Raw genomic sequence first — 24089 nt, forward strand, 5'->3', positions numbered from 1 at the left:
TTGCATTCCGAGTCAGGTAGAGCTGTACTGTGATCTATAATGAAACTTAAAAACCAGCTGAATATCAATGATAGGATTCCTTTTTTGTTTTATTTATGATGGTATTCATGTTTTTGCTGTTCAAAAATGGCACACACAAAATGAATGTATATGTGCTGTGTGTTTTTATAGTTAGTCTTACAATACATATTTAGTGTTAAGTGTTTCAGCCACCGGTGATTGAAGCAACACAATTATTTTCCCAAAAGGTTAAAATAGAACATGTTTCCTCCTGTTTCCCAAATTGGCAGAGCCTATCAAAATGAAACATTAGGCTAAGGTGTAACAAGTAAACGCCATCTGTCAGAAATGATTTTTGTGTTTAGCACATTTTGGTGATGCACCCACAAAAATATGCTCAAAACCAATGACAAAGAGAAAGGTTTGGGAAAGGGTTTTTTTTAAAGTTGAATATCTGGTTGGCATGGCAACCACCAATGCTATAGCATGAAAATGCATAATTCCCTATTTGAATTCCTCTGTGTAATCCTATGAGGGGTTGCTTAAATTGATTTCTTCCCAATCACAACTCTGTAACATGAAACTCTGAGCCTGGGATTTCGTTGTGAGAGAGTCTTGCACAGTGATCTCCCCATCTTTGTTTGTCTGGCAATGCAGCTTTGTCACTTCACCCCTCTCCACCCAGCACACCCCACCAGTCCATCCCACTCCACAGCACAGCACACCATCCCCTAGATCTCCACCCCCTACAACCACACGCCACGACCAGCACACCCCCACACCTGAAATGATAATCAATCTACACCACCACTTGACAGCATCACTGCACACATCGCTGCCATTACACCACACTTCCACCTTCCTACACCCTCAACATCACACCACACTCCACACCAATCCACAATACCATGTCACCACCATACTACAACCACACCTGTTCACACCACAACCCCACTCCACACTACCACTCTACACCACCAATCCACACCACAACAACACTCTACTCCACCACTGCACAGAAACACCCCACCACTACACCGCCATACCCCAACCACACCACCATACCCCTACTTCACACCACCAATCCATGCCACCACACCATTCCACCACACTACCCAACCACATCATTACACCCCTACACTACCACCACCACACTACCCTAGCACACCAGTCCACCACTCCAATCCATAACTCCACAACTCCACTCCACCTCTCCAATAAACACCACTCCACCACTCTAAGCCGACCCCTCTCTAACCTTTCACCCTCTAACAAAAACCCCTACTCTATCCCTGCTACCCTACTCTACCACCAGTCACCCAAACTCAAGCACCCCACCTACCCTCTTCCCTGCCCACACTCTAACACAGCTCCCGTCCACCCAAATCCCTGTCTACTCCTGCCCCACTCACCCTTCCACACCCCTCTGTACTCCCACCCGCCCTGCCTCAACCCTCTCTACCCCCACCCACCATTCCTTACCCCACTCTACCACCACCCTCCCTTTATCACCACCATCTACCCCGACCAGCCTCCCTCACCTCTGCCCAAACCAACGCTGGCTCACATCTCTACCCCATTCACTTTCTCACACTTCTCTATCCACACCCACTCTTCATCGCCCCTTTGTACCCCACCCAATCTTACTCCCCTCTCTCTTCTTCCACTTACTCTTCCTCACCCATCTCTATTCCCACCATACTCTACTGCCAGCTACCTTCTACCATGCCTTATCCCTCTCGACCTACCCACCCTACCTCACGCGCCAATACCATACCACTCTCTACCACCACCCAACAACCCCATACTATGCCACCCACCCTACTATCCACAACCCTGCCCACCCACCCTTACATACTCACCATACACCGACCATACCTCACCCTAGCTCACCTCTGCCTACGAGCACTCATCCAAGCTCAATCCTGCCTACTGCCTCCCATTTTAGTTATCCCCGTTCCACCTTAGCTCTTCCCCACCTCCACCACAACAGCTCACCCTTAAAATAGCCATGCTTACCCAAAATGTTTCAAACACATCTGCAAGTTAATTTGACAAGTACCACTGCAAAGACATCTGTATAGCGCTGTGAGTAGAAGCACGCGTGCCATGTCTATTACCAATGTTAAGTGCCAGCAGACACTAACTTGCAGACATGTTTGGAATTAGTGGGTAAGAATTGACTGCATTCTTACCTAATGCAATAAACAATTGCAAATGGTAAACGATTGGCTTTGCCAATGCTTGTTCTTTACGTAGTCTTCCCATCTATTTCATTGTGGAACCAAATATATTAGCTGACTTTTTTGTGACCCTGAGTGGTTTTTTGAGAGTGGAGTCTTTTTTGCCTCAATCCCCTGATTAACTCATTGCACTTTGGCTGCGCAGATGAGTCGTTAAGGATACCAGTGCAGGGACCTCCATTTAAGTCAATGTAGTAATACAACTACCTCCCTAATGGATAGCAGTGCTGGGGAACATTATTGGCATTGTCCTCATACTCAGTGAAGCCCAGAAAGGCTGATGGCAGCAGTACCTTTACTGAAAATGTCTAATCAAGGACTGCCTTCAGCCACTTGGTTTAAAAGCACTATGCGTGCCCTTCACTAAAGTCCCGTACAAGCATTGTTAAAGCCAACAGTGCATGTATTAGGCATTATTTGCCAGGCACTGCCACTAGATGCCACGGTACCCGCACCGTTTTGCCCTTGCTACCATTAATGGCAGTTAATATCATCATGACAGTGCCTAGGAAGTGCCTTTCCCATGCCTACACAAAAGCTGAAACGGTCGGCATTGCCAATGCGTGTTTGATATTGTCCTCACCAGCATTCTCAAGTGGTCTGGACGACGAGTGCCAAGGAACACTCTAGTCACCTCAAGGAATGATTGTGACTTCTTCACCTGGGGGCAGAGTTTGGAATTGAGAGGAGCTGGGAGCTATTTAGCTCCTGCTTCTAGCAAAGTGGAGCCTGGTTAGCTTGAAAGCAACAGCTACCATGAGCTACATTTGGCTCCTAGTGCCAACTGGTGCCTTCCAAACATGAAAATGTGGTGTTAACTTTGAGTATTTGAGAATGTTAATAACGAAGAATTAGAACACATCTAATACACATTTAAACACAAGGGTTCATACAAAATTAACAAAATGTTAAAGGCGCATCTCTGGTAGCTCCTGGTTCCTCTGCGGTAGCTCCTGCCTGCAGGGTGATGCCCGACACCCAGGAGATGGTTTTAGCTCCTGCTCAATTTTGAACCCTGTGGGGTCGATGTATGAAAGACAGCTCGCTGGGTATTGTACCCATGAGTAGACAGCTGTTCTCCACTACGGTGAACCCCCTCTTGTCGAGAGCCAAACATGGGCATGCTCTCTTTTTTTGGGATCTATGAGTTGCACCTGAAGATAACAGAAGCCACTTCATAGAAAGGAAACACATTCCAGACATTTAACAGCATTATACGTTTGCATTGAAATAGGGCACATGCGCTAGTATTTGTCAATCTCAAATGGCTTTCTTTAAGACTCAACTACACCAATGTTTTGCATCATTTAGCACTTCAAGCGATATTGTAAATCCTAATAAATTAGGTTTCGCCTGGTTGATGGAGGATCACACTTGATGCAGACGTGTGCAGATGTTTAGGCGTCTCTGTAGAATAAAGAACATGCTACTGTGTGCAGCATGAGCACTCCTAATAGTTGTGCTCAACATTACGAGACCTCAGGGCAGGCCAAAACTCCTGGTAGGATCAGAAGCTTTGATATTAGTTTCAATGTTGTAAGAACTGGGATGCGAGTGACCCCAACATGCACGTCGGTGCATGCCTCGGCATCACGGTTCACCATGGGTTTGGCCAGTTGTGTCCTTACCTTCACTAATCCAGCAGCACAGCTATTACCAGTAATATTTAGGCACTACGGTAAGTATCCGTTCCTTGCTGTTCCACTGCCACAGTCCTAGTTCTTAGGATCAGACTGCTTTCTCCTGTCTGTATCTATACTCAACTGTCTTAAATGGAGGAACAGATGCGGCGCCTCTGACAAGTAACATGCTTTGCCCGTTTACTCATGACTCCTTAATAATGAGAGCTATCGAAGAGGCTCACGTGGTCAAAACCACGTGGTATCAGATAATATCCCTATATATGGTCGCCATATATAATGTCGCCGGGAAATGGTTGTGGCAACATTATATAGGTGACTATATATATAGGGACGGGAGAGCGGGAGATGTGGGGGTGTACCCCGCTGCCCTTGGACAGAAAAAGGCTTTGGGGTTTGCAGGGGTGTCCCCCGCATGTTCCATCTAATAATGTCCCCACAATAAAATTGCCATTTTCCGGCATGCCGTTATTTTTTAAGGGACCTTATTACATGGAACCCCCCACGTTTGAAGTATGGTAACTTGCTCAAACAGGTTCAATGGTGGGGTAAGTGCCCCTACTGTCTACCGATGATTTCCAAGTGAAAAGGATTGGGGGTGGTCACAGCATAGCCTATGTAACCACGCAGAGAAATGAGCCTGGCCCGACTTAGTACCCCTCAGAATAATAATTTCAAAGTGTATGCAGAGTATCCAAGGCGCCTTCTCTATGTACTGAAGTAACGCTGTGATACCCTCTGGTCTGGTCGTTTCAAAAATGTAAAATAACAAATAAATAAATGTTATGCTCTTTTTGATGAGCACTTTCCCAAGCAAAGCCACTAAAGCTATATAATATCTGGCAGAACAGGGTTTTCCACAGCAATTAAGTGAAGGAGGAGGAAAGCCAATGCCTTGCCTGGCCACAAAACCCTCTCACCTGGCAACAATCTATTCACCCTATCAACATGTAGCTATGCCTAGTGGTACAACCCTGAATGCATGGGTCCACCTGTTATGTAAAGTGAAGGACTGTCTTATGTACTCACATACCCATCAATGTCCACCTGAGAGTGCTCTGAAGTTGCCAGTCGGTGGATTGTTAAACGATATGCAAAGACCCAATGAGAACCAACACATAGAAACACATAAAAGCCCAACATCTCCTTACTCTACAAGGGGTACAGCCACCACACTCACTCTGTTACCTGTGAACACAGGAGATGCCTTCGAGGTAGGCCAACGCTTTACAGATCTGCAGCGAGAACTGGATGAGCGTCAGAACTGCAAGCGTACTCTTGTTCTTCTCGAGGTAGTGTCCGAGCTGCAAAGACAGAGGGACAGCTGTTGGCTGCTGGGATGAGCAGGTGCATGGGTGCATGACATTATGAAAAAAGGAAGACACAGAGGTAGGGACAAGGGCAACAGAAATACGGATGATTGATTGCAGGTGTACATGTGATCCAGATGAAGGGCTAACCACCTGCCGTGGGGCCAATGTGCTATGCCCGTGATGCAGAACACAGCCTGGCCTAGGAACAGGCCTATTCATCTCTAGAATATTTCCTACCTGGAATTGTAGATCTAGTGGACGCTAATTACCTTCAAAAAGGTCATTGATTAAAGACTTCAGAGAATAGTTTGGTGCCTCTCACCGATAGCAAAAGATACACTAAACAAATTGTGCCAAAAGAACATTTTATTTTAGCATAAGTCTCTCTGAAGGGCGTTGCAGATCAAAACAGAAAAAGGTGAATTAAAATGTATATATTCGTGGATCGTGGTCAATTTTGAGAGGCGATTTTTACAATTTGATGTGTCCTGAAGATGGAATACTGCACTGTTTGGATTCCACATATAAACAATAGTTTTCTTCCATAATTGTTTAATGTGGAACATTTACCAGGTAAATGAGGGAATACATTTAAAGTAATACTTGACAAGGTGTACAACTCCCTTAAGTGAATTTATTCAAGGGAGGATTAAAGCCTACCATAGCTTCATGGGATGGTGTGGGATGGTAGAACACTCGAGACACAGGATATCAGGTTCTACTGGTTTGGTTAGAGGACCACCTAGGAGTACCTAGGATTTCAACTAAACTCAACAGTGGGTAGCTTTGGCTAACAACGCCAGAGTGGGGGTACAACAAAAGAAGTGCAAGAGACAATTCTAGTAGGACCACATTTCTACCTCTTGTACCCTATCTATTACACGAGGTTCCATGGATATAGAGCTAGCACGCTTCTGTGGTTCACTCACATCTAAGGGTTATAGCACACCAGCACACTTTCTTGGTTCCGTCTCTGCTTGTCTTCATTGGATTGTCACCGTCTGGATGCAGGTGTCTCTACTGGGATCCTCAGTGTGGACACTGCACAGACTTACCTAAGATGATTCACCCTTGCCTTAGGGGATACTCAACACTATTGCCAGCAGGAGAGCCCCACCACCCGGCCTGGGTGCTTGTCAAACTTAAGCTATTCTCACCAAGGAGCTAGGTGTCTTCCGCTAGGCTTCATCCCAGAACAGGCTTGGTCTTAACTTTCTCTCTGGATCATTGTCTTCTGCAAGAGTCTGGGTTTTAGCATCCAGGAGACTAGCACTACTCTCCTCCTCTCTGCAGTTTCTGGATTCTCTCAGGGTTAGTTAATTGCCCACTGCAGGCTAGCAACAATGCTTCTCTACTATGTGCTATTGGGCCCTTGCCAGGATCTGAATTATAACCCCCAGCAGGCTTTTTACAGTGCAGTGTCCTTGCTTCCTGAATCATAAAAGGCAGCCTGATCACGACTTTGGCGGTAACGTCGGCGGTATTACCGCTGGCAGTATTAGCCCTACAGCTGAACTCCCCGGCGCTAATAGCGCCGGATCACGAGTTCGGCGGTAATGTAATTCCCCATTCCCCATTGAGCCCATTCGGGAATGCCCCATTCCCCATTGGGCTCAATGGGGAAAATGTGCGCTCTTACCGCCGGCGGATTTCCCGCCGGTGGTAATAGCATGAATTTTCGGCGGATTTCCCCCAGCTCAGAGCTGGGGAGAAATCTGCTGAAGTCCTGATTTGGCAGACCCTTAAATCTGGCGGTAATAGCGCTACCACCGGATTTAAGGGTTACCGCCAAAGTCGTGTTCAGGAGTGATAGACTCAGCATGCTAAGGTACCTTTGCTCTTGCCTATGCTCTTGCTTCAACTGCACCAACTCTCCTGGGTGCCCTCTGCCTCATTTCATATTGCCTTGCCAACCTCAAATGCCCCAATATTAAACTGGATTGACTTGCCCATTTCCCTATTGGTTGCAGGTCATGGGTCTGTTGGAGCAATGAGCATGACTTCCCAGAAACCCTCATTTCGGTGCTTCATTGGCAATGGGAGCTAAGCAAACGTAAAGGCTCCCACTGCCATTTTGGGGTCAGGCGGATCAGTCGTAGTGCCTACGTCAGAGTGTATCTGGGCTACGGGCTCCTCCAGGAACAGTATCCCACCATCTCAATCTGCATATGTGTGTCGTGGCCCGCCCTGTCTCTCTACCTCTCTGGAACCAGCAGTGGGAATTTCCTTTGCTGCATGAGCAGGTTTGCAAGCTACTTGCAGGTAGTCTGGGCTGTGTCTCTGCTGCTGTGGTCCGTAAACTGCCTGCATGAATTTTCAGTACCCATGCTGCACCCCATGCATTGCTTAACATGCTCCACTTGGATCACTTGGTAAAGACGGTAGGGGACGTGAAAGGGACTCTGGGAAATCCCCCAAGTACCAATTCCAAGGGCGGTATGGTGGAGCAGGTGGTTTTGTCTGGCCCCCAGAGTCTCCTGATCCTCCCCAAATTGGCCTCCGAAATGTTACTTTGTCACACTTGGCTAGATAGTCTTTGTGTTGAATGTCATCACCACTCAAGGTATTATCCAGTTCCCGTACCTTTCTAAACTTATTCGGAAATTGGCAATATTTAATTGTAACCCTGTTTTCTCTTAGGATCCCACTACTGTCATGCTTAGAATGCCTCGTCAGACGCTTACAATGATGTTTTCCTGAAAAAAGACACTGCAGGGAAGAACGTCAAACATTGTTTGCATAACCCTATGAAACAAAACGCCAATACAAATCCGAAAAGCATGCAGTTAGGAGAACATGAAACATGAAGAAATGAAGACTATAGAGAATTAGGATGACTCCAGCCACCCCCTACCTCTTGTTCCGTGCAAGATCTAGGAAGCCATGTCAGCGAGCTCGCCGTAAGCTCACAGAGGTTTGGGATTGACAATGCTGGGTGGGTACAGGTAGTTGGAATCTTTCTTGCCCAGAGCCATGGTCTTTTTTCTGTGTTATAGTGAACCCAGTGTGTGCGGAAGCATCTATGATGGGTCTGATTTAAGGAATGGGTCCTACACAGCAGGGGTTGTAGGCTGTGCGGTCAAACTGCTGAGGGTAAAAGATGACCTTTCTTCCCCTGAAAGAGCTGCAAGAAAATAATTGTGCCCACCCTCCCTCAGACAGTACACTCAGGATACTCAGACGAGTGGGGCCCAGTCTCCTGACAGAGGTCCACAACCTCTACGGGTAATCTCAGCACCAGTACACCATGCACACTGGGCGTAGTTCACAAACTAGCAGAGCCTTGAGGTGCAACTCTAAATCCGAAGAACAGGAGTGGCCAACTAGCTATTCCTCAGCACAGAAGCAGCCCTGAGGAGGCCACCACACCAAGCTGGGTGCCTGGCCTGTGCCTAGCGTAGCCATCAAAGGTTGAAAAGCCCAAGATATAGTGCCAGAACAGGAATAGTCTGACTAGCTGCTCCGCAGCCAAGAACCACAGGTCTGCATTGAAGAGGGTCCTCAAAAGGCCCTCACACCAGGATGAGTGTATGTGGCTAGCATATATTCCCAAGATTCCATTGGATAGAAGAGTGATAGCCTAATTGGATACTCCTCAGTATAGGACCACATGCCAGCATAACTGTGATTCCAACACCACACCAGGTGTCTCTAGTCACCACCAAATGTTTAGGAGTGCCGTGACTCTATTCTCATGGAATAACCTAAAGGACTAATCTCTGACAAAGAGCTGCAGCTTGGGTTTAAGAAAGACCGAGGTTCCCTCCTCAGGGATACGGGGCAGCCCACTGGCTGTGCCGACAGAGGGAGAACTTGCTGCAGTCCACTCTCTGCGTGCTATCAGAATCCACCATCTTTTAAAGGCCTTTTGGGAGCATGACCCCATTGTACCTTGGCAATGACGCATCAATGTGTCAGTCCTAGGTTTGGAGGTGAGTATTGTTTTCAGACAAGCAGTGCCTAAGCAGTCAAGCTCACCCAGGAAAGTACTTATTGCTTTTCCCCCGTAGGTTGTGGCCTGATGACTCATACACCAGCTATCTGGATAGCTTGACCAGCTTGGCAAGCTTATCCTGTGCCTTGGTTCTGCCTCTCTAGAGAGTTCCCAGTAGCTGTCTTCAGGACTCAATAGTCGTGTGCAATGTCAAACATACTGACTCCCAGACAATATTCCGAATAGCTGCTTTAACGCAGGCATGGGTTCACTTGTATTTAGCTGTCACCTCTTTGATGCAAGCACTTATACATATAGGGCCTGATTCATGGAATATTTGCCCAGTTCAAAGTGAATTTGCACTACTGACAAAAAGTGACTTTGCACTGCATACACAAACCCTGATTCATGGAACCGCACAAAGTGTATTTTTGTCGTGCAATGTCAGTGCAAAGTCGTTTTGTACTGCAAAAATGACTATGCGCTGACTATGCCCGGACTTTGCAGTGCAGAAATGCTCTTTGCACGGTCCCATTAATCAGGGTTTGTGTCTGCAGTTGCACAGTCACTTTTCAGCAGTGTAAATTCACTTTGAACCGGGCAAACATTCCATTATTCGGCCCCTTAATGTTGACTTGATACAAGTTTACAAATCCCAAGTGAAAATGAAACGAAGTAGCTACAAGCCCTGTTGTATCTGGCAGTCAATGATGGTGCCTGAAGCTTATACTTTCAATGATTGGGATTCAGTCCTCTGGTGTCTAATAGAAACAGATCGCTTACCTACATTGTGTAAGGCTATGCTGCACAAACCACAAGACACCTCCCTTCATGCAGTGCGCATCTAGCTTTCCTGCTGGGCAACGGTCCTTAACAACAAATGGGCTGGGCGCTCTATCCTGAGTGTTCACACTTCATGGACACCAGAAATCTCCAGAGACCCACCTTGGGACCACAATCAGTCTCAGAGCCTGCTTATCTAGGTATGTCATCCAATGCCTGGGTAGTATAAACAAAAGAATCGGGATGGGGAGATCCAAAAACAACGATACAGAAGTGCTAAGTGTGTGGGTTTATTATGTATTCACACAGGACATGGTAGATAACTTCACAATTTAATTTACATTACTTCCGATAAGCACGAAAGTTAAGTTGAAGAGGACGGACAGGGTTGGTTTATGCAGTAGTGACACAAGTGGGTGTAGGCCTCTGAAGTATAGAGGTCGGCACTACACTAGGATACATGTTGCCTCATAAATCGAGGGGGTATAGGAACCCGCAGTTACACAAAACACAAAAAGCACACAACAATCTTTGAATTTTAGCGGGTGCAAGTAGTGATACAGTTGTGATAGGAAGTTCGACACAGGGAGTGACACAGGGTGTGTTTCGGCCAAAGAAAGTGGCTTGGTTGTAGCCGTCTTTGTGCTGGCCTTCGTCAGGAAAAAGGGGGCACCAGTAGTGGTGCTGTCTGTACTGTCTGTGGGTGAAACAGAGTAATTAGGATCTCGGATATTTGTTAGTTCAGTACTATAAGTATTAAATACGGGCCTAATTGTAGCCCACGTTGTACACCATGTGGTGTTTCTAAAAGACAGCTTACCTGCCGTGCAGGGAATCGGGTGGGTGCTGTCGGGGAAGCCGCGAAATGTGCGGACCGTCCGGTGCTTGGATTAGCAATGGTGAAAGGCTTTAGTTTCCTAGGGGCTGGCGTGGTTCAAAGTCTCACGAAGCCGGAGTTGGGCGTAATTGGACCCCAGTCTGAAATGGAAATTAAAATTAAAAACCGGTATAGGTAACCTGTGAGGGTCAAATGCGCCAGGGAGTATGTCCGCGTAGGAATCAAGTGGAACTTACTGTTGTCTGGGTGGTACGCTGCCGTGCTGGACGTGGACTGCTGAGAGCCGGATGAGTCGGACAGCGAGGGAGCCGTGTTGGACTTTATAAAGGACAGCCAGTGGCTGGGGACCGGCGAATGGGAACCCACGATTCAAGGGCGGCACCCAGCTTGGGCCAATCAGATGGCTGTGCGCCGTGTCCCAATGAAAAGGCGGTACTCCGTGTGTGATGTTGGGTAATGTAGTCCAATGTGGTGTACGGGGACTCCTGCTCATGGGTACTTGCACAACATAACAGGTAGGATACATGGTTGCAAACAAAGGTCATTTACGTGCGCCAATGTGCCACATTGGACTACATTACCCAACATCACACACGGAGTACCGCCTTTTCATTGGGACACGGCGCACAGCCATCTGATTGGCCCAAGCTGGGTGCCGCCCTTGAATCGTGGGTTCCCATTCGCCGGTCCCCAGCCACTGGCTGTCCTTTATAAAGTCCAACACGGCTCCCTCGCTGTCCGACTCATCCGGCTCTCAGCAGTCCACGTCCAGCACGGCAGCGTACCACCCAGACAACAGTAAGTTCCACTTGATTCCTACGCGGACATACTCCCTGGCGCATTTGACCCTCACAGGTTACCTATACCGGTTTTTAATTTTAATTTCCATTTCAGACTGGGGTCCAATTACGCCCAACTCCGGCTTCGTGAGACTTTGAACCACGCCAGCCCCTAGGAAACTAAAGCCTTTCACCATTGCTAATCCAAGCACCGGACGGTCCGCACATTTCGCGGCTTCCCCGACAGCACCCACCCGATTCCCTGCACGGCAGGTAAGCTGTCTTTTAGAAACACCACATGGTGTACAACGTGGGCTACAATTAGGCCCGTATTTAATACTTATAGTACTGAACTAACAAATATCCGAGATCCTAATTACTCTGTTTCACCCACAGACAGTACGGACAGCACCACTACTGGTGCCCCCTTTTTCCTGACGAAGGCCAGCACAAAGACGGCTACAACCAAGCCACTTTCTTTGGCCGAAACACACCCTGTGTCACTCCCTGTGTCGAACTTCCTATCACAACTGTATCACTACTTGCACCCGCTAAAATTCAAAGATTGTTGTGTGCTTTTTGTGTTTTGTGTAACTGCGGGTTCCTATACCCCCTCGATTTATGAGGCAACATGTATCCTAGTGTAGTGCCGACCTCTATACTTCAGAGGCCTACACCCACTTGTGTCACTACTGCATAAACCAACCCTGTCCGTCCTCTTCAACTTAACTTTCGTGCTTATCGGAAGTAATGTAAATTAAATTGTGAAGTTATCTACCATGTCCTGTGTGAATACATAATAAACCCACACACTTAGCACTTCTGTATCGTTGTTTTTGGATCTCCCCATCCCGATTCTTTTGTTTATACTACGCATACCCACCTGGGTAAATCGGGACCTAGCCAGGTGCCCTAAGATTGAAATCCAATGCCTGGGTACCATCATGTCCCCTGTTGGGGGTCCGACCGCCAGCTCCTTTGTCATTCATCTCTACAATGTTCACATTCTCACTTCACTTGCCACTAACATACTAGAAACACCTACCAGATAATACAGCACCACAAGCAATGGTTATGGCGCCTTGCCGGTAAGATAGCTCAATGGGTTGAGCGCTCGCTGCTGCGATCTAAGTTTGATCTGCAGGTCGCAGGTTCGAATACTGGCAAGGCCAACTCAGCATTTTATCTTTCCGAGGTCGATAAATGAGCACCAACTTCGGTTGGATTGATCAATGTATGTAAATATGTTCTTTGTAAAGAGCTTTGGTTTAAGGCGCTATATAAATAACAAATCATTATCATTGTAGTGTCAGATTGCATGTAGTCCATAACCTCCCTTGCACGGTAGCATTGCGTGCTAAACACATTAGTTAGTCTCCTAAGTAATCTCCACCCTGCACCATAATGGACATTTGCCCCAATGTGCATGTGCAGCCGTTGCCTACTCGTGAAAAATGGATATTTTTCCAGAATTGTATTTGTTTGTGGTCCAAAATCTTCCTCCGAAGGTTGCACGTGGCCTTGGCGCATGCGCCTTCCTCCACCTGGCCTTAATTCCTCTCTGCAAGAAATGCCTCGAGCGCCCCACCACATTCTACCCCTAACGAGTGCAATAACACGAATGCAACATTTCTCCCTTCTGAACACATTTTGCCACCTCGATGCCACCAAATGAACTTTGAAAGGGTCTTCCCTTTGGTCCCACAGATTTGCCCATCGCCCAAAGTTGTCAAACAGGAGAATTAATGGATTCTGCTAGCATTCCACTCCCAGGTCGCAATAGAAAGTGTATATATGACATGGGATCGCAATGTAACTTAGCTAAAATGCACAGCCGTTTTCTATTTGCCTTCATGATGCGTAAGGTCTGTCCATATCATTGACACAAAGAGCACTGTGGTAGATTTGCTCCCCCGCTCCCAGCACAAAAGAGCACGCGGAGTGAACAGAGAATAGCTTGGTGAGCCTGGGAGCCAACGCAGGCCACTTAGATACAAGTAATCATATATTTCTTCTAGTATGCAGTGCAGAAATAACCTCTGAGGTAGCAAGAGCACGTTGCCTAGCAACTTAATGTGTGATGCACTTAGTCAAACAATACTTCTTTATTTGCAATGTTGTATTCTGCAGGCCACGTCATCGCTTGACAACTAGACGCTTGTAGTGGCACAATGGGAGTAGACGCGTATAGTGGCACAGTGGGCTCGCGAAGCGGCGGGAGTTCTTTGGCGCAAGTGCATTAGAAAAGTCCATGAAAAGGAGGGCGACATGAGCATCCTTATGTGCGTGCACGTGCGACCATGCGACAGCGTCATAGACACGCACCAACCCAGATTCACATGCGCGTCTGCACACTCCAGTCAAAGGACGCGTGTGGACTGCGGAGCATTACCGCCAGAGCCGTTGATAGGATGGGGCTGAAGGGGCTATAGCCCCGGGTTGTTCAGTTGTACCCCGGATAGAAGCTCAGGGGCTTCAACCAAAAGGCTAGCTAGCAGTCCCAACATTAGCGCCGCCCCAGATATTTTCCAGACCTAGCAACACCCCTGATTACCACACAGTACAGTAAGAGCCAGGTATTTAGGGCAGATCAAGTGGGCACAGCCAGTTGTCAAATGGGATGAGTAGAGTTGCAGGAGACACTAAAATGCATCGTGTGAGGCTAACGACCTCATGGAATCCACATCCATCAACGCTCACACAGATGGAGCAGAGCTCCACAATAGGGCATGGAGGTGTTCACCAAGGTCCCAGCACCAGCATGGGGCGTTTAGTGGGCAGAACCATTATGACGAGTCAGAGAGGTTTCACTTTCAAGAGTGAAGACCTGATAACGCAGCTCACCTTGGCATCCAACCTCAGGTCTGCAGCTAAATATCTTTAAATGTACGTTTTAGGTTAAAACTTTGCATATTATTGCCAAGGAGATACCTTGGGCGTGGACCAACATCTTTGCTTGGCTACCACTTAGATTTAAACAACTGATGTTCATTGAAGACTCAAGTTCTTATTTACGTGAATAAAACAGAGAAAGGATATTGAGCTGAAATGATACGAGCAGAAATAGACGAAGCGGCAGTGAAACAGACATGGGAGGACCGATATAGATGTGAAGAGAAGGAACAAGGAGTAACTGGAGGAACTTCACTTAGAATCTTAGCAGATGACCACGCAGAGTCCCACACACTGCCTAGAACATCTATAGACTTGAATGGACCATAACCAAGGATTGCCACTGTATGTAAAGATGAAGGCAAACATGGTGGAAGGAAGAAAGCAGTAAACAAAGAACCCCTTGAGTAAAGAACAGATGAAAGAATTGAAGGATAGAAAAAGATATGTGGCTGTCAATTTGAGAATAAACCTTAATAGATTTGAACACTTTTACACATTGCGTCCCATTCCGACCCTGGCGGCCACGGTATGAACGGTGCCGGTAAGGTACCGGCACCGTCCATACCGGGCCGCCACATTACGAGTTTGCTCGTGGGTGGCGATATGCACGTCTGGTCTGGCCAGAGGTGCAAACCGGCACCCGCGAGCAGACCAGGATGCTAACAACGGACCTGTCATTAATGGGTCCGTTGTTAGCATCCTCCCCATTCCCATTGAGCCCTATAGGGGCTCAAATGGGAATGGGGATGTACCGGGTCCGGGTCCCGAAAATGGGAATTACCGGACCTGCAAAAGTTGGAATGGCCCGGTCATTCACTTTTTTCAGGACCCACACGAGTTTGGTGGTAGCCATGCCAGTAATGACGGCATGGCTACCTCCAAACTCGTAATGAGGCCCATTGTATTGCACAGATAAGTACTAAGAGGTCCAGTGGCAATCTGGACAGACCCAAGTCTTCTTCAGTTAAGTTTAGAGCTGAAGACCATGTGGATCCAAAAACACCTTGGTCTAATCCAGATTCCAGCTATCTTATGCACTTCCATATCCTCATACAGGCAGAGCTGTGATAACTATTACTAATGTTCACTTGATGACATGTTACATTTTTGCCACCAATGTTTTGCTGTACGACCTGTACAGCGCTTTGTTGCTCCAGAGCTAGGTTTGCGTTACAAAAATATATAAAAAATAATAAGGGGGTTTGGATAAAGGTTTTGTGCTCTAAGGGGCCGATTCATGGAAAAGAGTGGATTAATCCTGGAAGGGCCGCGTGCCGAGAACTACACTGCATGAGCCTGAACGCAGATTAAAAAATGCACGCCCTGCGTATTCATGGAATTTTCTGTGCAAAGTAACTGTATGTGCAAGTTGCGGGCGGAATGGCCCTGACACGCCCCCCACGCAAAGCAAAAAAACAGCCAGTACAGCTACCTTTGCATGCTCTGCCGGGTGTGAATATACGGACCCTTTAAACAGTGCGTGGGGTCCCCCGCAAGTGGACCTGCATGTTGCGGACCCTGTGCAGGATCCCCCGTAACTGTTACCGGCATCCCGACAACATGCATACGATGAATCATAACTCGGTTGAAACTCGACTAGAATAATTCAAAGAGGTTTTTTCGCAAAAAGACCATTTCAATTGGACTATTTTCATTGGGTCTATTATTTCTTCATGTGTAGGAGAAGCTCTCCATCGCCATGTTATCTCCCTTATTATTATAATAGTTTCTTCCTTTCCCAAATTCCTGCAGGTCCCATCCCCATCCACTGTGATTTAACCTCAAAACACGCTAACCAGTTGCACACTCACTGCCCTTTCAGTTTTGTGAGCCAAAGTTTTCCCTGTGTCCTGAATTTGCCCTCAAGTGTCAAAAAGAGACGATGTACACTGTTAGCCCTACAAACAATGCACATTGGTACATATGTGATTTCTATAATTTAGGGTGCCTTTTGTTACATTTAATTTTGTTTTGCGCTGGTTTTGTGCCTGTATTGTATTCAAACCACAGTTACCGATTTTATAGGTGGGGTAACATTTCCAGACCTCCCTGTACAGTTAGCCAAATATTCTAATGTCAATTAAAATCATTACGGAAAGGAGTCAATCTAGCCCAGATACTGACCACTACGTCCCTTCCTTTGCCTTAAGGTGCTGAGTGGAACAGGGTGATCAGCGTTTCATTTCTAGCAGAGCATTAAAGATACCAAATCACACCTCCCCTTTACAGGGGTTCAGAAATAGATTCGCTGGGGTCTGCTCCGTTTGCTCAGTTAAACAGATGACAGAGGCGTTCTGGCTCCTGCTAAGACAGTTTTGGGGTTTCAACCTTTTAAATGTTCGTTCCCTTGGTAATGCAGACGCCCAAGATGAAACAGACATTGCCCCCGGATTCCTGGGACAGAAAAGGTCGAGATGTTTCTAAAACGTTACTCATGTCCTCCAGTGAGGGTTGCAACCTATAGAGAAAGCCATTTGAACTTTGTGAGTTCTCAGTAGAGGATGTCACACCTTGTGTTAGGCTCCATTTCTCCTTTATTGTATGCCTCACATATCATATCACTAAAGAACATTTGGAGGCACAGGGATATTGCAGTGGTTTGCCTTATTCGTTATGAACATGCACTGTACGCTGAATGGTTGCTCAGCCAAAATGATGAGCACACAGCCCTGACGTGGATACCCTTGGTCATATGTAAGGATGTGATCTCGCTGACGGTGCCAGGTTAGGATTTCTGGGATGCTCCTTAAGAATCGGAATCTTGAAGAGTAATTTTGAAATATTATTTACAATCATGAGGGTGATGCCCCCTCCCTCCACACAGACACTGCAGTTCCCCCTCCTCCTAATGAGAGCTGCCGTGGAGGCATATACACCTCATGTTGAACAATGTGGGTGTGCAGATATAAGAACCGTGCAGACCATGGGTATTTTGCACCGTGACGTTGTTCAGACATTATTTCTTTTCACACTTTTTTAGTAGGTTATGGCGCATATGCATCAAGGGCCATGTCACGTGCCCCATACACGGTTTTCTCTATGTATTTGGGTTTCGTAGAGTGCACATTTAGCGGAGCAATGTATATGACGTTAATGGTCATTAATAGCCCAGAAACCTCAGGGTTAGGTGCGCTTTACAAATGTCCAAATAAATAAATAAACAAATAAATAAACTAAGGCGCGTGAGGAGGATGCAATGTGTGGCATGCCATGTTCCGGGAGGGGGGTGGGTGATGGGTAGCAGCAGCACCTATGTCTCCTAGTCATCCATGAGATGGCCAGCCGAAAGAAATATGTATTTACAGGTGGGATAAGCCTAGTTTTCCATTTAGGGCAGCAACGCTTAGCAAAACGGTACTAAGGACACAATCCCAATGGTCAACATGTATCCTAATTGCACTGTTTGACTTTTGGGTGATTTTATTGGACACCACATCATTATGGATGCTGGTCCTCATATATATTTTTACAGGTGACATGTATTATGGTATAGGGGCAGTGTACAGGGCCAGCACCTTAACAACACCACTCCAGCATATCTGCGCAACACTAACACTGCACAGAGATAAAATAGTAAAGTACAGTATCGAATGGACGCAAGGGACAGATAACAAAATAAGGATACCATGGCCGCCCAACGGCAGTTTTGACATGTCCACCCAACATTCACTTCTAGCGTAACTACATAACACATATAAGGGGAAGAAATTAGCGAGCCACCTAGAAGTTTTCGTCCTCTGGAAAATGTTCCAGGGGTGTGCACCAGGGGTACCAGGGATGTTCACAGTGCAGGGAGTAAAGAAGGAAAAGGTGAGCAGAGAGGGTGGGTGCAGCGCGCCCCGAAATACCCCCAGTGCTGAGGAAAGTGAGGAAGGATTGTTCACAGTTGCAGAGTGGAAAAAGGAAGGTGAGGACGAGACACCCATAACTAAAGAAATAAAGAAGGAAACTGTATCCAATGAGAGAGTTGAGGGAAGCTACACGATCACAACTAACAGCAGCTGAAAGATACTCCATCCCTGCATACAGCCCACCACCATACGTGCCAGCAGACAGCTATCAAAAGGGGGTGGGTGCGAGGAGTGCACCAGATGCAAAACAAACACAGGTAAGCACCGGGGAAGAAAAAAGGGCACAAGTAGACTTAGAAAGTATAGACCAGACGAACGGATAGCAGCACAGGTGCTACTGAAGCTTCGAGGGACATTAACAGGGGAGGAGGAAGAAGCGGTAAAGAAGGTAGGTAACAAAGAGACAGAATACACACAGAGGGGGTGCGGGTAACTACAAAGGAGGAAGGAAGAATGACGCAGGAGGAAGAGGATGGGCTGGAGGCGAAATTAACAGAACTGAGGGAGGCACGAAGCGCACTGATCAGACAGTTCGAGCAGGAAGAGCGGGAAAGGTAGGGGAAGAGGAAAGAAAGTAAGGGGGACAAGGCAGGGTTAAAACAGCAAGAGGAAGAGCGAAGGAAACGAGAAGAGGACCGCATAAGGGGAATTGCAGAAAGGGTGGCACGCATGGAGCAGCGGGAGGTCAGGAGAAAAGAAGAGGAACGAGAAGAAAATGACAGGGAGATGGGACTATGGAGGAAGAAGATTATATGGAAAAAGTGCACAGAACTATGAGGAGGGGAGAATTATAGAAAGTATACTGGCAAGGGAGGGCGGAATATGGAACAACAAGGAGGAAGAGGAAAGGATATTAGAACAGGTAAGTGATGCAATAATGAATGAACTTTGCAGAGCTAGAGCGGAGGTAGGTGGTGAAAGGAGCCAGCAAAGTGATACAGCGCTAGGAGAGACGCACAAAGAACATGGGGCCAAGACATATGCGTGCATCAATAAGGAGGTAGCAACAACACCGGCCCAGAGGGGCGCGGAGAAGACAGGTGAGTACACAGACATAGACTTAAGGACAGTTAAAGTGGGGGGAAAATGCCCAGGCACAGGGTTGACATCCTCAGATGGATTTTGCAGTGAGGAGGAGGAGGGATCTTGCGAGGGACGAAGTGATGGAAGTGGGGAGGGGCTAAGCAAATTATACATAACACGCACAGACTGCGGGTCATCGTGGGAATGTGAGACACGGGAAGAGGAAAACATGAGAGGGAAAGCAAAAGACAACTAAAACAAAGAACACCACGGCCACTGACACCATCAGCACAGCACACGCCATATGGTAGTAGACTCAGAGACCTCCCAGGACGCAGAATGGAAGAATCTGCTGATACACAGAGGAAGGGTCAAGTGGGTCAACAGAGGAGGAACAAGAGCATAGGAGGTGATAGAGTAACACAACACAATACTGACTTTATTGAAGAACTTTCTGACATGGAAGAGGACAGCGAATACACACACACATCCCTGCACAGACGAATGCCAGGGGAGATAAAGGAGTACACTCTAATGCCATTACTAGAGAGAGGGGGAGCAAGGCCACATTATGTCCTGTGGAAACATGCAGACAAAGAAAACATCAAATGCAGGCTTCCATCTTTGAGTGGAGGGGTCGGGAAATGGATATATGAAATGGAAAAACAAACTGTAGGGCAAAAACTAGCGGTGGGTGATGTAAAGGGGTTGTTAATTTCAATACTGGGTGATGCAGCAGATGACATTTGGAAGAGGGAGGGATTCCCAGGGGTAACTATAAGCAACACATCACACGATGGGGTGCCATTTGCAAACTGCAGACACGCACTGTGGCAGGCGCTGAGGGTGCAATACCCAGACACTTCAGACATAGGAGCAATAACGTCACGCAAAATGCGTGAGAATGAAGATCCTGTTGATTACATCCCGGAAATTCAGCAGAAGTGGCATCTGGAAACGCAGGAAGCGTGGGACAAAACACTAGCAATTTTTTTACCACATATTGATTCAAGGCCTCCCAGAACCAGTGCAGAGACAATTAAAGAAATTAGTAGGAATGGAAGCAAAGGCATGGCCAGAGATACAGCTGACAATAGTACACCATTGTAGGCCATGGCAAGAAAAGATGAAACAGATAGAGGAAGACAGAAAGGCAGAAGAAGTGAAACTGGTCCAAAAGAAACTGTCCAAATATGCCATGGAAGGTGTGCTGATAACAGGCCTCGCCCAGCTCCTTCTGGCACCAGACATGACACAACAACAAATAGCATCACTACAGCAGGCACAAATGACGACACAGCAAATGCCACCACCCCCGCCATACACAGCCCAACTCTAATACACAGCACAGATGGGTGGTGGAGACACACAAATGGGAAACAGGTTCACAAATAACTACTGGGGAGAGGTGGCCAAACGAGAGGGAGGAGATTCGGACAATCAGCACTATCGCAAGGGGGAGGGTTCTGGGGGCACAACCAATATGGACATCAGGGGTACTTAGACAGCGCTGGAGGGTACCCATGGCAAGCACGGGAGCCGCCAACGTGCTGTACATGTGGGCTAATAGGACACATGTCACGCACGTGCAGAGCAAGACTGACACAAGCAGGTTGGGGAGAGCAAGGGCAACAGGGTTACAAAGAGGGACAACAATTCTACCAATAACAACAGCCGCAGCAGGGGACAGAAACACTAATACTGCAGCAAGCACCACCACCTCAGCAACAACTACAAACATACACACCACAACAACAGGCACAACAGCAGGCAGCAACAACACATCCAGACACTACAACAGCTCACACAAATACAAGACAATAAATTACTACCCGCAGACACACCAATACAACAGACACATCTGGGGAGGGTGACAATATCGGGTCACAACTCACACACAGGGAGCGGACAGTCACTATACCCACTATAGGACAGCCCACAGACGTCTTTGATGTGTCCCATCCTATCGGTAACACCTAACCCTGCGGAGAAACCACGCATAAAGGTGGCAATAGGTGACAAAACATTTTCCTTCCTAGTTGACACAGGGGCCACTAGGTCCTGTACTAGGGAGGGGAAGTTCAACTTGTCAGGCGAAGCTATGCACACTCAAGGATTCTCTGGGGCTCGAGGGCTGGTTCCTTTCACTAATAACATCTCCTTATCTGTTGGAGATCACAACCTGTCTCTACCCCTGCTATACTCAAAACAATCGCCAGTAAACATACTAGGGAGAGACATTATGAGCAGACTGAACATGACAATATCCTTTACTGACAAAGGAATAGTGTGCTCCACACCAGGCATACACATGGCCAAAACACGACACATACTCCAGGCTTACTGTGGCAAAACAGTGGCAAGGGCAGAACCAGTGGAGGGGGACCTCTTCCAATATGGAACAGACATGGCAATAGCATGGCTACCAAGAATTGAGGGCAAGGTGTGGAGGAGACAAGCAGCTTACCTTTTCAGACCAGAAACACCTACCAGTGAAGAGGAAGGGGTATAATATCAGTGGACATTGAGAGTATTGTGGCAGCCACAGACTACATTGCAGTCCACGCCCAGGATAGGAAGGGGAAAGCATGGAGAGCTGTAATAGCACTAGCAGAAGGATGCAGGCTAACACAGGTATCAGATGAGGAACTGTTCTCAGATGGAGCAGGAGATTGGGAGATGGTGTTCCAGATGAGCGTCCATGTTTGGTTGAGAGTGACATACAAGGAGGTAGCACAGAAAATGGCAATGGCACTAGAAGCCCCCACACCCACCTAAGTACCCTTCTAGGAAGAAGATTTAGCAGCAGTACCAGCCTCTCTATGGACTATTAGCCCATATGATGTAGGCTGCATAAAAAGCATTGGAGGAGTACAGATAAAGCTAAAGAAAGGTGCAATGCTGCCCAGGGTGAAGCAGTACCCACTATCCAAGGAGGCGGATGAAGGGATCTATGAAACAATAACTGCCCTAGTGGATAGAGGAATATTGGTACCATCAGAGTCACCATGCAACACAGCAGTGTATCCTGTGCGCAAGGCAAAGGGAGGGTCCTGGCATTTCATACAGGACTTGAGACCCCTCAACCACATTGTAGAGGCAGAGTACCCCATAGCCGCTAACCCAGCCACCATACTGTGCGTAATACCAGCAGATGCGTCACGATTCACTGTGATTGACCTCAAGAACACCTTTTTCTTAATAGCTCTACACCCTGATTCACAAGACTTAACAAGTTTCACATACCGCAACACAAAGTGGAAACACACTAGACTACCCCAAGGGTACTGCAAGTCACCATCCATCTTTAACAGAGTAATACAAATGGATCTGGGAAACATTGGGCCTCATTCCAAGATTGGAAGTATTTGCGGCATGGCTGCCTCCAATACCGGGTCCGGCACCGGTCTTGTTCAATGGGGACTTACCGGTCCATTCCGACCCTGGAGGGACCGGTAAGTCCCTATTGAACAAACCATTCCCCACTCCCCATTCCCATTTGAGCCCTTCAATTCGGAATGGGGAGGGTGCTAATAACAGGCTCGCGAACAGCAAGCCTGTTATTAGCGCTCTGGTCCCTTAGCGGGATGGCGAGTACGAGGAGACAAGACAGTGTATCATTTTGTGGTCGACAAGTCGACCAGAGGGGGGACTGAAGAGGGAAAATGGGACAATCCCTTCCCCCGATTCTCATCTAGGCCATGGCCTAGGATGTCACGACCCAAGCAACCACCTCAAGAGGAATTTGACTCACTCACGGCCGCCCCAGATGTCAAGATCCACTGTGGCCATGCCCCACATAGCCAGGGAACCTGCCCGTCAATCAAACCACGTGCTGGAGCCTCAGGTGGAGCTGATACCGACTGTATGGATCAACTCGATTAGAAAGCAACCACAAAATACTGCCATCATTAGAGATGCCATGATGACATGAACACACGTGCCACCAAGCACTTTGGTCACACACACACCAATCCACATGAAGAACATACTCAGTGCTATGACGTAGAGGACCACTTACACTCACACATGCATCGTTGCTTTTTTCACATAGGCCAACTACAGCACCGCAGAAACGCAATACGCCAGAAGAGCTTGTGTATATGCTTGCAGGCGCTTCCTTGCCACTAAAACCATGAAGATGTAACCCTGTAAATGGACTAATGCATATGAAGTTAGAGCAAACAAAACTGCTAAATTACCCCTCTCCTAGTCTACCTTTAGAAGGAGTCAGAAGAAACAAAAGAAACTGGATAGATTATCTAATTTATCTGTCCAGGTAATTATGCCAAACAGATAATCATTTAAAAAAACATTTTAATCTGCATTCATTGCAGTAAAAAATCGTGCTGTGTGTGCTGTCCAAAAGGCATCACAAACATTTAAGAAGAATTTTTATAAAAAAAACAATTTAAGAAAAACAGTCCAAAATTATCGCATTTTTATACCAATGTTAACTTGTGTTGGTGGGTGACATTCATAATTTATCACATTGACAACAACATTTATAACCAAATAATTAATAATGGCAGGGGAAAAATCTTGATGTACAGCGTTAGCTGAAAGTTCGTTTGCGAAAATACAACTTAGTTTGGATATGTGTGGGATGTCTACATATGTTTCGGCTGAACAGATGTCGTCAACACCTTCCCTGGTGTTCTGCTGTTTTTATTATAGCCCTCTTCAGGACGGTGTGTAGTTATTGGTGAGTTGACAGAAAAAGTTCAATCTCAATCCCTGATGTGTCAAATAATTGTTGGAAACTAAAAGATGAAAAGAATTCATAGGCT

General features: G+C 47.0%; 1 protein-coding gene across 4 annotated transcripts in view; it reads right to left on the reverse strand.

Annotated features, from left to right (window-relative positions):
* PTK2B (protein tyrosine kinase 2 beta) overlaps window positions 1-24089 on the reverse strand; it is a 998240-nt gene that overhangs the window by 208786 nt on the left and 765365 nt on the right. For all 4 annotated transcript variants that reach the window (XM_069605649.1, XM_069605652.1, XM_069605651.1 and 1 more), the window contains one exon: window positions 5072-5187. In XM_069605649.1, the coding sequence (XP_069461750.1) occupies window positions 5072-5187 (116 nt within the window). The remainder of the gene's footprint in view (window positions 1-5071; window positions 5188-24089) is intronic.

This window comes from Ambystoma mexicanum, chromosome 4p (genome assembly GCF_040938575.1).
Source record: "Ambystoma mexicanum isolate Mex_15411 chromosome 4p, UKY_AmexF1_1, whole genome shotgun sequence".
Classification (NCBI taxonomy): Eukaryota; Metazoa; Chordata; class Amphibia; order Caudata; family Ambystomatidae; genus Ambystoma; species Ambystoma mexicanum.